This window comes from Arachis stenosperma, chromosome 10, assembly GCF_014773155.1.
Source record: "Arachis stenosperma cultivar V10309 chromosome 10, arast.V10309.gnm1.PFL2, whole genome shotgun sequence".
NCBI lineage: Eukaryota > Viridiplantae > Streptophyta > Magnoliopsida > Fabales > Fabaceae > Arachis > Arachis stenosperma.
The window spans coordinates 73873039-73886632 of record NC_080386.1 but is presented as its reverse complement, the minus strand read 5'-3'; the positions used below and the strand labels follow the sequence as shown (position 1 = coordinate 73886632).

The window sequence follows — 13594 nt, the reverse complement described above, 5'->3', positions numbered from 1 at the left end:
ACACCAACAGCAACTCCAAACCGACCTTTTGGCGACGCTAGGAGAATAGCAGACCCTCGAGAGGCGAGGATGGCAACCGCTGGTTGTCATTGTTGGTGCCGATAGTGGTGGGGCTGATGGTGGCTGATTTGCTCTGATAAAATTATCAGAGAACTAATTTTCTGTTAGTTAAGGTTGGATTTTAGGTGTTTAGGATGGATCCGATGAAATATTCGGATCAGGTTAAAGTCTCATCAAACCCAATCCCAATCTGGTCCATGCACACTTGTAGCTCCTATTGTGTATAAATGATGGACCCAACCCAAAAGCCCAAAAGCTCTGAAAATCTTTTTCATTTTGTGTTTGGGCTGAAGTCTTGTAAGCCTGTTCTTAAGCTTACAGATAATGAAATGGGGCTTGGCCCAATGAAAGGGCCCAAATAAGTAAGAGCGTATGATCCACGCCCGAGAGGGAAAGCGTGGGGGAGGGAGTTCAGATGGAAGCAGAAGCAAGGAGTGAGAAAATCCCTATAAATTGCATCGGCACCGTGCCGGTCGAAATTCGTCACAGCCAATCATCGTGCCACTTTCTGACTCTCATCCCGCAAAAGAAAACACACAAGACTCTCACTGTTGTTTAGCTCAACGCACTTTAAGTCTTTAATCATCTTCGTCCCTCCAAAACCCTCTCAATCCCCCCTTTCTTCTCTCTCAATTCCCCTATTCATTCTCCGTTCACTTTTTCTTTCGCTCTCTTTTCGATCTCTCAAATTCTAGGGTTAGGGATTTCTCCTTTTTCTTCAATTTTTTTCTTCGACTGAGAGTCACCCACAGGGTGCAGACGTGGGGGCACCCTCGCGATTTCTTCTTCAATGGAGGCCACGGCTGCCGTTGCGGCTGCCGCCAACGCCGCTGCTGCTCGCGGCGCCTCTCTCCAGTTACCGCCACCTCCATCACGCAAGGAATGGCGTGCTGTTTCCGAGCACCATCATTCGTCGAGAAACCCTGAGGACGAGGTACTGATGTGGTGTGCCAACACCTCGCATTGTGTTTGTGGTTTAGGGGAATGATGCTGGAATATAAGCGTTGTTCTAAATCCAAAAAAAGGAGATGATTCCATCCTTCTGTTTGTTTTGTTGCTAGGGTTTGGCAACGTGTTTTGATGCTGTAGTCCTTTTTTTCTCGTCTGAAAACAGATGTTGTTTGGTGTGTTTCATGGTGGATAGTGTGGTCATTAGTTTTGGCAAGTGCACTGAAGCATCTAAGTTCTAAATACTTGAATGTTCGACTTCTAGTTCTTATTTATATTCAATTGTTTATTATGTTATTTGTTATCTCGAGGGAACAAGGCCTATACGTTTCTAATGTCTGATAGAATCTTGTCTCATATAATTGTTGTTAAAGGTTGACATAGCGACAGTGCTGAATGCTGAGTTTGGGTTTTGGTCTTGGTTTTTGTCAACACCATTGCTGGGCTTGATTGCCTTCTTTGCGTATGGTTGTGTGTGGTGTGAGAACTTTTATCACTTTGACTGTTATTTGTTTGATTGATAATGGGCATATGTTTGGCCTGCAGGAGCTAGACAACTCAAAAGTAGGGCAATCGGATGAGAGAACCATTTATGAGGTAAGGTGATGACTTTAGAAGCTGCTTTTATTTTAGGAGTTAAGAACTTCGAGATAATTTCCACCTGTTTTTCAAGGTGCAGCAAGGAAGAGAGCCTCTTGATGTCGATTTCTGTTCGATAACAGTGGATGGAACAATAGACAATGATATTTTGCAGCAGCAGATTCATGGTGTTGTAAGGCAAAGACAGGAATTACAGCAAATGGAGATCGAACTGAAAGCTCAAATGATTGCTAGAACTGAGATAATGGAAATACGAAACAGCTATGATGCTCAACTCAAAGAACACGTTAACAATGCCAGTAAGCTTCAGGTGCGAGTTTAAACATCCATGTATCTTATGTGTTAATACTAGTGTATATGCATTGCAAATTTGAGCTTGGGTTATCCTTACACAATGTTTTTTTTGTTTTAAATTATGCTCTTTCAATGTTAAAAAAAACTTTGCTCTAATCATGTTTTCAATTTTTATGTATTATTCATGGGATTTTTTACAATGCAAATTGTAATCAAGTTTTACATTGCCAATAGTTTAACATAGTTTTCATTTTCCCTCAGAATTTAAAAGTATCATTCTTTTGATTTTGATCAACATTTATTTTCTTATTAGCTTACATGTTTTTCTTCTCATGATGCACTAGTTGATATTCTGTTCTAAAACATGTTTAACTGGCTGCAGGAGCAACTTTGTGAGAGGGAACGTACAATTCATGAATTGGAAAGGAAAATGGAAGAGAAGGAAAGAGAACTGCACACCATTAAATTAGACAATGAAGCGGTTTGTTGTGATTCTTCTTTCCTCACTTTTTTATATTTTACTTTTTCCGGTTTATAAATTATAATATCGATACTTACTTTTCACATATGCTGCTTGCTAGGCATGGGCAAAGCAAGACCTTCTTCGTGAGCAAAACAAAGAGCTAGCAACTTTCAGGTTTTCTTTGCCTTCTCCGTATATACTTTGCTGTCATGAAAATATACATAATTGTTACTCTTCCATGTGTATGGGAGCTCTCGTGTTTTTAGTTGAAAAAATGACACATTGGTTATTATCCAATCATGTTATTCTCAACTTTCAATATGCTTCAATGGATAAAATCTTTGCAGAAGGGAGCGTGATCATTCAGAAGCTGAAAGAGCTCAGCATATGAAACAAATACATGATCTTCAAGAACATATTCAAGAAAAAGACAGGCAGCTTATTGAGTTGCAAGAACAGGTAGGATGCTTACATTGTGTGCTTTGTTTCTATGATAAAAGTTTATTAGAAAAGTTGCTGCTTTACATTTCTCTGTGATTTCCAGCACAGAGTAGCTCAAGAAACCCTAATGTATAAAGATGAACAATTGAGAGAAGCCCAAGCTTGGATAAACCGTGTTCGTGAGATGGATGTTTTCCAATCAACAACAAACCAGACATTGCAGGCTGAATTGCGGGAACGTACAGAGCAGTATAACCAGCTCTGGATGGGTTTCCAGAGACAGGTTTATCAGCAATCCCTTCCTTGCTTAAAATATTTTTGTTTTTGTGTTCCTTCCTTTTTTACTGACAAAATGTATTATTTTGTATTTTTGTTTATTCAGATTGACATTGATGAGATGCATCTTTACTATTTAATTTATACTTTTTTGGTTTGGTTTTAGTGTATATGCATTATGGCATTAGCAGGCATTGCTGAAACAGAAGATTGTCATTCTTTCAATATTCTCTATTTATAGTAGTTTCTTTGTTTTTAGGTCCATGTTTATTCAAATTTAAATAATTTGGTATGTTACTTTTGTTTTTGGGTTGGTGGCACTAGTTTGCGGAGATGGAAAGACTTCATTTGCATGCTATCCAGCAGCTACAGCTTGAGCTAGCTGATGCAAGGGAGAGGAGTGGCACTTACCACGAGGACTCACAAATGTCCCAAATGAATTCAAAAAAGAATGTAACTCAGTTTGGACAGGAAAACGGAAACCAATTCGACTTGAATGGAAGCAATGCTTCAGGTGGAAATAATGGTCTTATTCCAAATGAAAGCTCAGATAATATTCCTCCATTTGCATCTAGTGGCAATGCTTCGGTCCAGGTTGGATGCCAAAATTTCTAGCTTTAAACTGCTAGTTATTTACTTCCTTTTCATCAGCAGAATAAGTTGATCTTTGTTATGTGATTGTGTCAATTGAAATATTCTATATATCAGACATTTCTTTTAATGCTATGTCCCATTATTTATCAGGAGGCTTAAACTTTTGTTGACTGATGAACATGTATGCTCTCTTGTCTATTGAATGTTAAGAGTATGATAGATGATAGATAACACGTTTTCACTATAGCGGTTGGGATGAAAATGGAACTGTAATAATATTTCGCTTTTGACATTTGATTTTCTGATGGATTTATATTGTAGACTGATCATGTTGCTGGTGTCGCTATGGCTCCATCCTCCCTACTTGTGCCACCTTCATACCTTCCACCTGGCCAGGTGACTGCATTACATCCGTTTGTCATGCATCAACAAGGAGTGCCAAATTCAGTTGCATCACAAGTTCCTCAATCACATGTTGGCCACTTTCACCCACTGGCAGCATTGTCACCTATGCAGCAATGGAAAAATCAACAGGTATTGACAAATCCAAATATTTGGTCATTTGTACTTTTAGCTCTTGGCTTTACGGGTGTATTTGTTCCTGCAGGCTGTCTCGGAGGGTTCACAGGTATCGATGCAGGATGATCCTTCTGCATCCCAAACTGATCAGAGTATGATGAGATCCGATGCTAAGTTTAATTATGAAATGCCCGTTAATGGACAAGCTCTTCATGGAGACTATTTGGATGCTCACATCCACCAAAATGAGGAGACTCAATCTGTAATTTCATCTTCTACTGCGGAAACACAGGTTTGCTAGAAGTGAAATTTGTTATTTACTTTGCATCATGAGTTCTGTAAAATACTGATAATTAGTGTGAACTTTTTGAAGGTTCTTCAGTCAGTTGATAAAGGCCAACATGTTGCTACCCAGCAAGACCATGGCTTACGACAAATTTCGTCACAGTTCTCCGATGCCTTAAGATTGAACTCTGTTGACTCTAATGGTGAAATTAAGGTTAGACGATACATTTCTTGTTTGAGCTGCATTCAAATTCTGTTTGTCAAACCTAAGGATATATTTAAAGCAAGTCATTGTTAGTCAATTGTGATTGCGATTATGTGAAGATGTCTTTGTGCAAGATACTGTTGTAGATGAGGAAATTAAAGCCAACTTTTTCTACTGTGTAGGATAAGAATTCTGTGACGTTACCTAGTGAGGGACATGACCAAGTATTGTTGGTAGAGGCAGCAAGTTCTGCTGGAAATGCATCACCTGTCACAGCCCATGCAGTTCACAATGATATGGTACATAGCAACATCACTGATTCAGTCTTGCCTGAAGCATTCTCCTCCACTGGCCAGACAGCATCAACTACAATTGCAAACCCTATGGAAAGTCCTCTAATTGATGAAAGATCATTGCTGGCTAGTATTGTTCGCACTATTCCAGCTGGTGGCCGGATTCGAATCAGTTCAACAGTTAGTGAACAATAATCATGACTTTTAAATGTTATATGTTTGGTTTTCTATCCTGACGAAAATTGCATTTATGTTTAAAACACAGCTCCCTAACAGACTCGGTAAAATGCTCGCTCCTCTGCACTGGCATGATTACAAGAAAAAGTATGGAAAGCTGGATGATTTTGTTGCTAGCCATCCTGAAGTAAGCACATAAGTATTAAATGCCTTGCAGCTAGAAATAATCAGCCAGAATTTGACAGAATTCAGTTAGATTCAAGTGTGGTTGGATGAATAAATTACACTAACCAGGGAGCAAAACACGTGCAAATAAATTGTCAAAAGTTCTGGCATTCCATAACTTTATTTGACTTGTCCAGCATAGTGGCGTATAATCTACTTTACATACAGGCTGACAGATTTTTGTTATGATAATTTCAGTTATTTATGATTGAGGGTGACTATATTCAGCTTCGCGAAGGAGCACAAAAAATGGTAGCTGCCAATGCCGCTGTTGCCAAAGTTGCTGCAGCAGCTGCAGCATCATCCCCTCATTCTTCATATATGCCTACTGTGGCTGTTACACCAATGGCCAACACTTATCGCCTGAAGAAAGTTCCTTCAGTTGATTCCAAAAATATCAAAACTGATAAGTCTTTTCAGGATTATGCTGTTATCTCTTCGAATATGGGTGATGATCCTCTAAAATTATCAGTAATGCAGCATCAGCAATCAAATGGTGCATGCTTTGGTGTTGCGGGAGGCCTTTCAAATGTTAAAATTTTGACCAAGTCTAAGGATTCTCGGGAAAAGGATGGCCCATCTGTTCAGTCTGGTGTACAATTAGCTGTTGGTAATGGTGTAACCCTGGACCGAACCGGTATGAACAATGCCCAAAATTCAGGCCCGGCAAATGGGAGGCCAGTTTCCAATTTCGCTTCAAAACAGCAGGCCAGGTTTGCTGTCCTATCTCAATCTGTGATGATTACCTTGAGCACTGAAATCTTGCTAATTATGTTTTTATGACAGGGCAACTGGTGCTGTGTACCATTCTCGAAGATAGTGAGTGTTCTTACTGGTGCTTAATATGATGAGAATGGTATTGTGGTGTGTACCATTCTCACTATCTTCGGGTTTTTAATTGTGTATTCAATATATGCTGTGTTTGTAATTTTTATTACTGTTGTGATGACAGGAAACGTCAGAGGGGAGACTATGGTGTCTCGTGTGGGTGCGGATGAAAAGAGTATGGTGATACTTATTGCGTTTTGTGGGAGAATTTTTTTTGAAGCATGGATGGAGCATTCTACTGTTCCGATAAAATCGATATTTAAAATATGGTCCTGTCTCCATTTTCTGTAGTTAATTTATTTCTCCTGCTATATCATTTTGGTGTGCTTTCATTAATGTGGGGCCTCATCCTGGGATATTGCTGCGCACACAATTGCATCGCATAACTGTGCGATTATTTTTGTGAATGCTTGAAAGATTAATGGACAGTTTATTTAATTTTCAGTTTGCAACCCCTCATTTATCCGAACAAATGTTATTTGTAGTTTACGAAACCTGGATTATTATGAATTTTGGCAAAATATATTATTTTTGAATTTTAATTGTGCAGTGAGTTTAAACTTTTAATGATTCGGTGGATTTTGCAAACGTTTATTTTGGCGGAGTGAAATGTCAGTTTTTAACCCCATGAATCTATAGTTTAGTAGGGTTCAACTGTTTAAGGTATTTTGCTAATGACATAGCTCAAATAGAGTAGTCTTTCTAGATCTTTGGCACACCAGTGCGCATAGCACTTATCTTCGGCTGATCGGTGTGCCTTTTGATGCTGTCCGTAGGATCTCTCTCATTTTTTTAATCTAATGGTAGAGATCATCCTTCGTCTTTCCTTCTTTGATTGGTTAATGAATATTTTGTGTCAGAAGAGCTATTTTATAAATTTATTTTGTTGCTGGTTATTTTTGTTAGATCTAAAAACTATCTGGGTTTATGTAGAATTAATTAACGATATTTAAAATGGAATTATTTGAAGTTAATAATTCTGCGTTACGTTTAATCAGAGACGATGGGGTTGGACTGGAAAGGAAGGAGTTTCATTGTTGACGTCGTTTGACGCATACTAGAATTGCGCAGATGTTTACGTTTCCGTCACTGACCATCAATGGAGTTGCAGGAAGTTCCCCTCACCCCACCCCCTTGCGGAATCATTGCAAAGCTGCCTACTCTCTGAATGCGCATCTGTCACGAATCATTGGATCGGAGGATGACGATATGCATAGTGTCATTGCTGGAACGGGTTTCTATCGCCGTTGATGATAAGGAGTGTTGTTTCGGGTAGACGTATGGCTTTGCCGGAGACGATCAAGAAGGAAGGATCCAAGTGGCGTGGTGATGGTGGGCTAGAGAATGACGGAGGAGAGGCAGAATTCTTTTCGGATCGGGGCGGGTCAAGTTGGAACATTGCTGGTTGGACTTGGCTTAATCCGAATGGGCTTATAGATTATAAGTTTTTTTTTTCTGAAACCAATGATGGGCTCAACTGTTGGGTATGATTCTGTTTACAAAACTAAAAAAAAAACGTAACATGGGTGAACAAAGAAGAGGAACACCGAAAGGCCGAAAAAAAAAAAAAGAAAAAGAAGAACACCTAGGACCTAAACAAAAAAAAAGAGGAACATCAAATTAGTTGTTACATATATAATTAGTTGCTGAACAATCTAACAACACTATTAAATATTTAAATTTCTTTAGGATATAATAATTAAAATACTCTGTAATATTTAGCATTCCCATTCTTTCAATTGAACCAGGGATTGCATTCGTGCAATATGATTGGTTGAGGATGAATACCTATCCTTTAACAAGCAGAATTTGATGTGGTTTTTTAAGTAGATTTTATTATTCAATAAAAGGTGAGTTCTATGGTGCCTTTTACTATGGTGCCTAAATTGCCTAACTTACTTTTAAAGGTAAAATATAAAATGTTTAAAGTAAAAGGTAAAATATTTAAAATTTATTAAATATTATCTATTTGCCTTTTTTGGTAAGTTAAGCATAATCTCAAAGGCACCATAGCATTCACCTCAATAAAATACTAATGCACCTCTTTTCTTTTTTGGAAAGGTAAATGAATAAATTAAATTTTTTCGTTAGGAAGGACAGCCAGTATTAAATCGTTGCTTTGTAAAATCAAAGCAATTAAATTATTGATGTGTGTTGTTTAATCTTATTGTTTATGGCTTTATGCTTCTCCTCATATCTGGCATTACAGTATGTAGCATTATATGCTATTTTGTTTGGAATTTACGCATGATTATCCTCATATGGAATATATTTTTATTGTGTTTCTGTTGTTGTGCTTGGAGAATCTTGAGTTTGATCTGGTATGGAGGATTCGTTGGATGATGATACAGCTTAAACATGTGGCTATACACAAATTATTACATTCGTAATGCAAACGGATGTGTGGAACGATCCACTATCACTATGTTTTAAAGATAATGCTCACACGCATAACCTTCGCATCGAGTAGTCAGTATTTCACAACGGCATTAGCTAATAGGCCCACCCGAAAAAAAAAAACAGACCTAAACAGTACAATACCACAGCCCGTTCTCAGTTACATGGGCCGCCCCAGTTACATACATTGCTGGGGAGGGGTCGATTTACGGTGTCTCCATCCTGTTGTTGCACTGACCCCTAAGACCTGGGACGTTACCTGTCCATCAAAATGTCGGCCAGCTGCCGTATGATTTCTCCCAGTTGAGTCTTGACTTCCTCTCTCTCTCTCTCTCTCTCTCTCTCTCTCTCTCTGGGATACACGGTACTCGATCGACGCAACGGCCTGTTGTAGGTCCTCAATCGATGTGCTGGCTGCAAGTGATGTAACTTTGTTAGCAACACATTGATACCGACGCAAGTGACTAGACGTGAGGGCATCGCAAGAACACATTTTCGCTTACCAGATGCACCTGGTACCGCCGCGGGAGTCGTCGTCACCGTCGTATCGTGATGTCCACCGTGAACGAATTGATTGAACTCCGACGCCGGCGGGAGCTCGCTGCCCAGCCCTGGAACAGGCGAAGTTGTCGTCACCGTCGTATCGTGCCGTCCACCATGAACGAATCGATTGAACTCTGACTCCGCCGGGAGCTCGCTGCTCAGCCCCAGAACAGGCGATGCAGTCACTTGGAAGTAGTTGTTCCAGGCGTTCACGGCCTCTTGGTAACTCCGGTAACGACAAAGCAGGTTCCGTGGAAAGTCATCCACCTGAGCCGATGCCATCTCGCAGTTGGGGTATATTCCGGGTATCCTCCCTCTAAAGACGATGTACCACCCACCTTCTGTTCGCATTGCCATCTAACTGTTAGAGGAGATTTGGTAGACCTTGAAGAAGGAGAGGTGGTTAGGCTTGATGGTGGAATACAATTTATGGGTTTTTCTCTCACCTGGAGGCTAAAAAATGGAAGAGTAAACAAATAAAGCAACTAGAACGGTGCAACAGCAGTCGAGGTTTATTTGCACGCGGACCCTATGTTTAGGAGTAGGGGTGCAGGGACTCTAGGTATAGGAATAGGGGTGTACTTGCACCAGCAAATAAAAAAGTAATAACATAACATTTGTCGTATTCACCATTATTAATTTCAATGAATTTATTATATTTTTAGAATTAATTTTTATGAAGAATTAATTCCCAATATAAATTGTTATCGAGTGAACTTTTTAATTTTAATACCGAGAGAGTGTTGGTGTATAGCAAGATTATGGAGGAAATTGTAATGTGTTCCCAGTTAAATAGGACATATGCTTTTTTAATTAATATAATTATACTATCGCGATAAGTACAAATTATACTATAATAATATATAACAGCTAACATTATGTCCATGTATTAATGCTTGATTTTATCTGGACGCATCAGTAAATGAAGAAAACATCTAGGAAAACGTATGCGGTACTGAACCGCAACCCCTCTCCCCCACCCCCCAACGGCAGCATATTAAAAAGTATATTAAAAAGGTCAGTTACAAATTCGTCTATCCTCTTTATAATCTCCAATAATCCCTCCACGAAGTCCTTGCAAATGGCTGGAAGTTCCCAGAAGGACAGAAAAAAAGTGGACGTATCCATTCAGCACGAATGTCCGCTGAATCTTCTTCCTCGCGAAATATGGTCGAGTATTGCCGCGATGGTTGCATCGAATTTGATTGAGGATCTGTTCAACATGCAGGCGACGTGTAAGGAGTTCCTGGGTGCGGCAACTTCAGATGATGTATACAAGCATGCGACGATGTCGTATAAACCGTTAGCGCACTTTTTACTTCACCTCGACGGGCCTGAAAAGAGATTCCTTGATCGCTGCGTGGAAGTAGGAAATGTGGATGCTATACTCCGACATGGGTTCGTGGAGTATCTCCAGTTTGGCCATCGTGACAAAGGGATGGAACTGCTTGCTAGGGCCTCAACAGAGGGCAACGTCGAAGCAGGTTACCTGTGTCCTATGTTGCTAATGTTTGATCACGAAGAGGAGGAAGAAGTGAAAATGGGTGTTCAAATGATGGAAGTTATCCGTATTTCTAGGAAGCTCGAGAGCTGCAGCAAGTTCTTCAGGGGCATTTCCAATGATGCCATTGTGCTCTTATTAGAAATGTTTGCATCTGAATGAACGTGACTGTTTAATTATCTTGTTAATCCGCCCCTGACTGTACTGTAGTGGGTTTATCTTTATGTAATCCACTAATACAGTGGCTAGCAAATGCCGGTTTGTTATGATCCTTCATTAACCCCTTCATTAACCCCTTGCTAATTGCTATGCGTACTGATGGTGTATTTTATTTTATTTTATTTTTTTTGTTAAAAAACTGTCAGTTTGATCAATTACTTTATCATAATTATGTGGATGGCACAGACGACGCAATTAATGCGTATCTTGAGTGGGATATGATCTGAACTTTGCACTATTGAAGTGACGTTTGAATGGACAGAAGACTGTTTAGTCAATCAACCTTTTAAACCATCGAAAGTTTTTTTTCTGGGGTTAGGTACCAAGACCGTGACAGTGAATTTATACAAAACTGGTAACTTGGATAGGCAATAGGGAGTGACGAAAGAGGTTAGGTAAAAAATGGGTACGAGATAATTTTTGTATGTGCAATGATAATTGACGATGGTGTATAAAATCTGTACAAACGTTGAATAATGAACATCCATCTATGTTCCAATTGAACCACGGGATTGTATTCGTATAATATAACCGGTTGAGAGATTGAATACTTGTCCTTTAAAGAACAAAATTTGCTTTCATATTTTGAGGAGTTTTGATTATGTAATTGCACTAAATGTTTTCTTATAACATGAGAGAGAAGTAATTTGAATTTTGTTTCGATCAATGGCTTCGTATTCTTTGTTCATCCAAGCAATCTAATTTGAAAGATGTTTATTTCCTATAATTTCATATAATATTAGGATATCATAATCATAAAAATGATACTATGTCTACATTCCTTTGTTTTATTATCTAGTGTAAAATGACGGTATGTGACCTTAAATCAGAAGGAACCCGTAAATATTCGTGAAAATCAAACGCGCTGCCTGTGGAGTAATACCAATCTGCAAGGAAGGATAAATCGACAAACACGTCTTTGATAACGCACACGTAAATAATTGCAGAAATGGTCCGAAATCACGATTTGGAAATGGTACTTGGCTCCATCATAACATAAATTCCTAATTGTGTGTCAACAGGTCACATGACTTTTGAAATTAAAAACAGACAGATGAAAGTAGAAATAATTATATTATCATAGTTTAAGTTCCACTACAGAAGATCAAACGGGAGACAGAACAAACAAAGGAAATAAAAAGATCATACAGGCCTCGACGGAAAACATGACATTAAGATATCAAGCATGTGCAGTAGGTCAAATAACTCTGGCCCCGTCTTCATTCTGCCCGGCTGGATGACGACCCCGACGGAGCAAAAACTTTTTCTTTTCCTCCAAAACGTCGATCCTGCGTTCCATGTCACGCTACAGTAGAGCCTCCAACTGTTCCTGTTCACGGCGATTGGCGATTTCTACCATCAATTATTTTGCTTTGACGTCCAATTGGTGAAGGATCACGTCATTCTTTCGCTGCGCTATTTTCAACTCCTTTTTTAGCCGTCGCCTTTCCTTCTCCTCTTCCTCCAGTTCATCCTTCTTTGCCTCGAAAACGAACATGGCGGCAAACATCTCCACCTTCGCCTGCCTCAGTTCTGCTTCGGTCGTTACAAGTCTATTCTTCAAAATCTCCTCCCTCCTGACCAGTGCGGCCTCAACGAGCTCATAATCTGCGGACTTTTCATCCACACGGATGATGTTGATAAGAGCGTCGATTGAGAGTTCCGCAAGGTCGTCGAGACTAATGGCGTGGTCGGTGACGGATTCTTGCGACATTTTCTCGGGAGAAGAAGACGACATATGGCAGACTACGACGACCCTTAAAGCAACGATTTTTGTTCCGGTAACGACGGTTGTCCTTCGGGTGGGTTGTTTTCAGGCGATAGACGTCGAATCTTCCTTCTGAAGTTACACCGAGAGTGCGAAGTGGAAGCCATGTGCGGAGATGACTGTGGTAGTGTGGTAGACGGCAGAAAGAGCAGTGGAGCGTGGTAGTAATAAGGAGAGGGAGAAGGATAGACAGAAAGTGGAGAGAAGGAGTACGGCAGAGAATAACTGAAGAAGGGTTAGTACTTAGTAGGGTTTGGGGTTGTCAATAACGGGCACGTACATATATATATTATGAAGTAGGTAGAAAGTTGCTTGGTATCCTTTTTTTCATAACTAATGTGTCAATAATGGGGGTTTATTTTCAGAAAAATAAAACATTAATTTAAACTATTTCGATGGAAAAAAAAAAGAAGAAAAGATAACATTTATTCAGCGAGTAATTAAAGTAAGCAACTAAAGTTGACATGAATATAACACAAAAATCGAACAGTCAACATTAAATTCTTGCGTTGTAAAACCAAAGCATTTGAATAGGATAGCACATTAGTATTAAAATAAAGGGGTAAAATATTGAGTTAAGCTTGTCTTTGTTTCAGATTCCTAGAAAAATAAATAAATGAAAATAAGTATTTCGTTTGTCCCCTATTAATTAATTATCTTATCTTTTCCAGAATAATCGATAAAGAAACGTACGAGGTACTGAACCATTTTAACAACAAAAAAAGGATATAATAAGAGCACAAAACGTATCGGTGGTACTCGTGTGTCGTCTTGATATTTTCCAAAACCCCTGGCCTAAGTTGCTTGCAAAATGGCTGGAGGTTCCATGAAGAACAGAAGGAAAAGGAACGCAGCCAAGAAGGTCAGAAAGAAAGGGACCGTATCCGTTGAGTACGAATGTCTGCTAAATCTTATTCCTCGCGACATATGGGTCAGGATTGCCACGAAGGTTGCGTCT

At 39.4% G+C, this 13594-nt stretch overlaps 2 protein-coding genes across 5 annotated transcripts; both read left to right on the top strand.

The window, feature by feature from the left end:
* Positions 1–535: 535 nt before the first annotated feature.
* LOC130955147 (uncharacterized) lies at positions 536–6734 on the top strand. 4 transcript variants are annotated; one of them, XM_057881949.1, is made up of 16 exons: positions 536–994; positions 1555–1605; positions 1688–1918; positions 2285–2383; positions 2484–2539; positions 2713–2824; positions 2910–3089; positions 3407–3676; positions 3998–4210; positions 4284–4487; positions 4569–4694; positions 4868–5158; positions 5244–5342; positions 5579–6093; positions 6167–6244; positions 6333–6734. In XM_057881949.1, the coding sequence occupies exons 1-15, from the start codon at positions 851–853 to the stop codon at positions 6198–6200; spliced, it is 2625 nt and encodes an 874-aa protein (XP_057737932.1). In that variant the 5' UTR covers positions 536–850; the 3' UTR covers positions 6201–6244; positions 6333–6734. The 4 variants fall into 4 exon arrangements, with proteins under 4 accessions (XP_057737932.1, XP_057737930.1, XP_057737931.1 ...); XM_057881947.1 differs by having other exon boundaries at positions 1682–1918; positions 6167–6199; XM_057881948.1 differs by having other exon boundaries at positions 1682–1918; positions 6167–6236.
* A 3600-nt stretch (positions 6735–10334) lies between these two features.
* On the top strand, positions 10335–10811 carry LOC130957233 (putative F-box protein At1g67623). The gene has a single exon (XM_057884104.1). The coding sequence runs from the start codon at positions 10335–10337 to the stop codon at positions 10809–10811; it is 477 nt and encodes a 158-aa protein (XP_057740087.1).
* The last annotated feature ends 2783 nt before the right edge of the window (positions 10812–13594 follow it).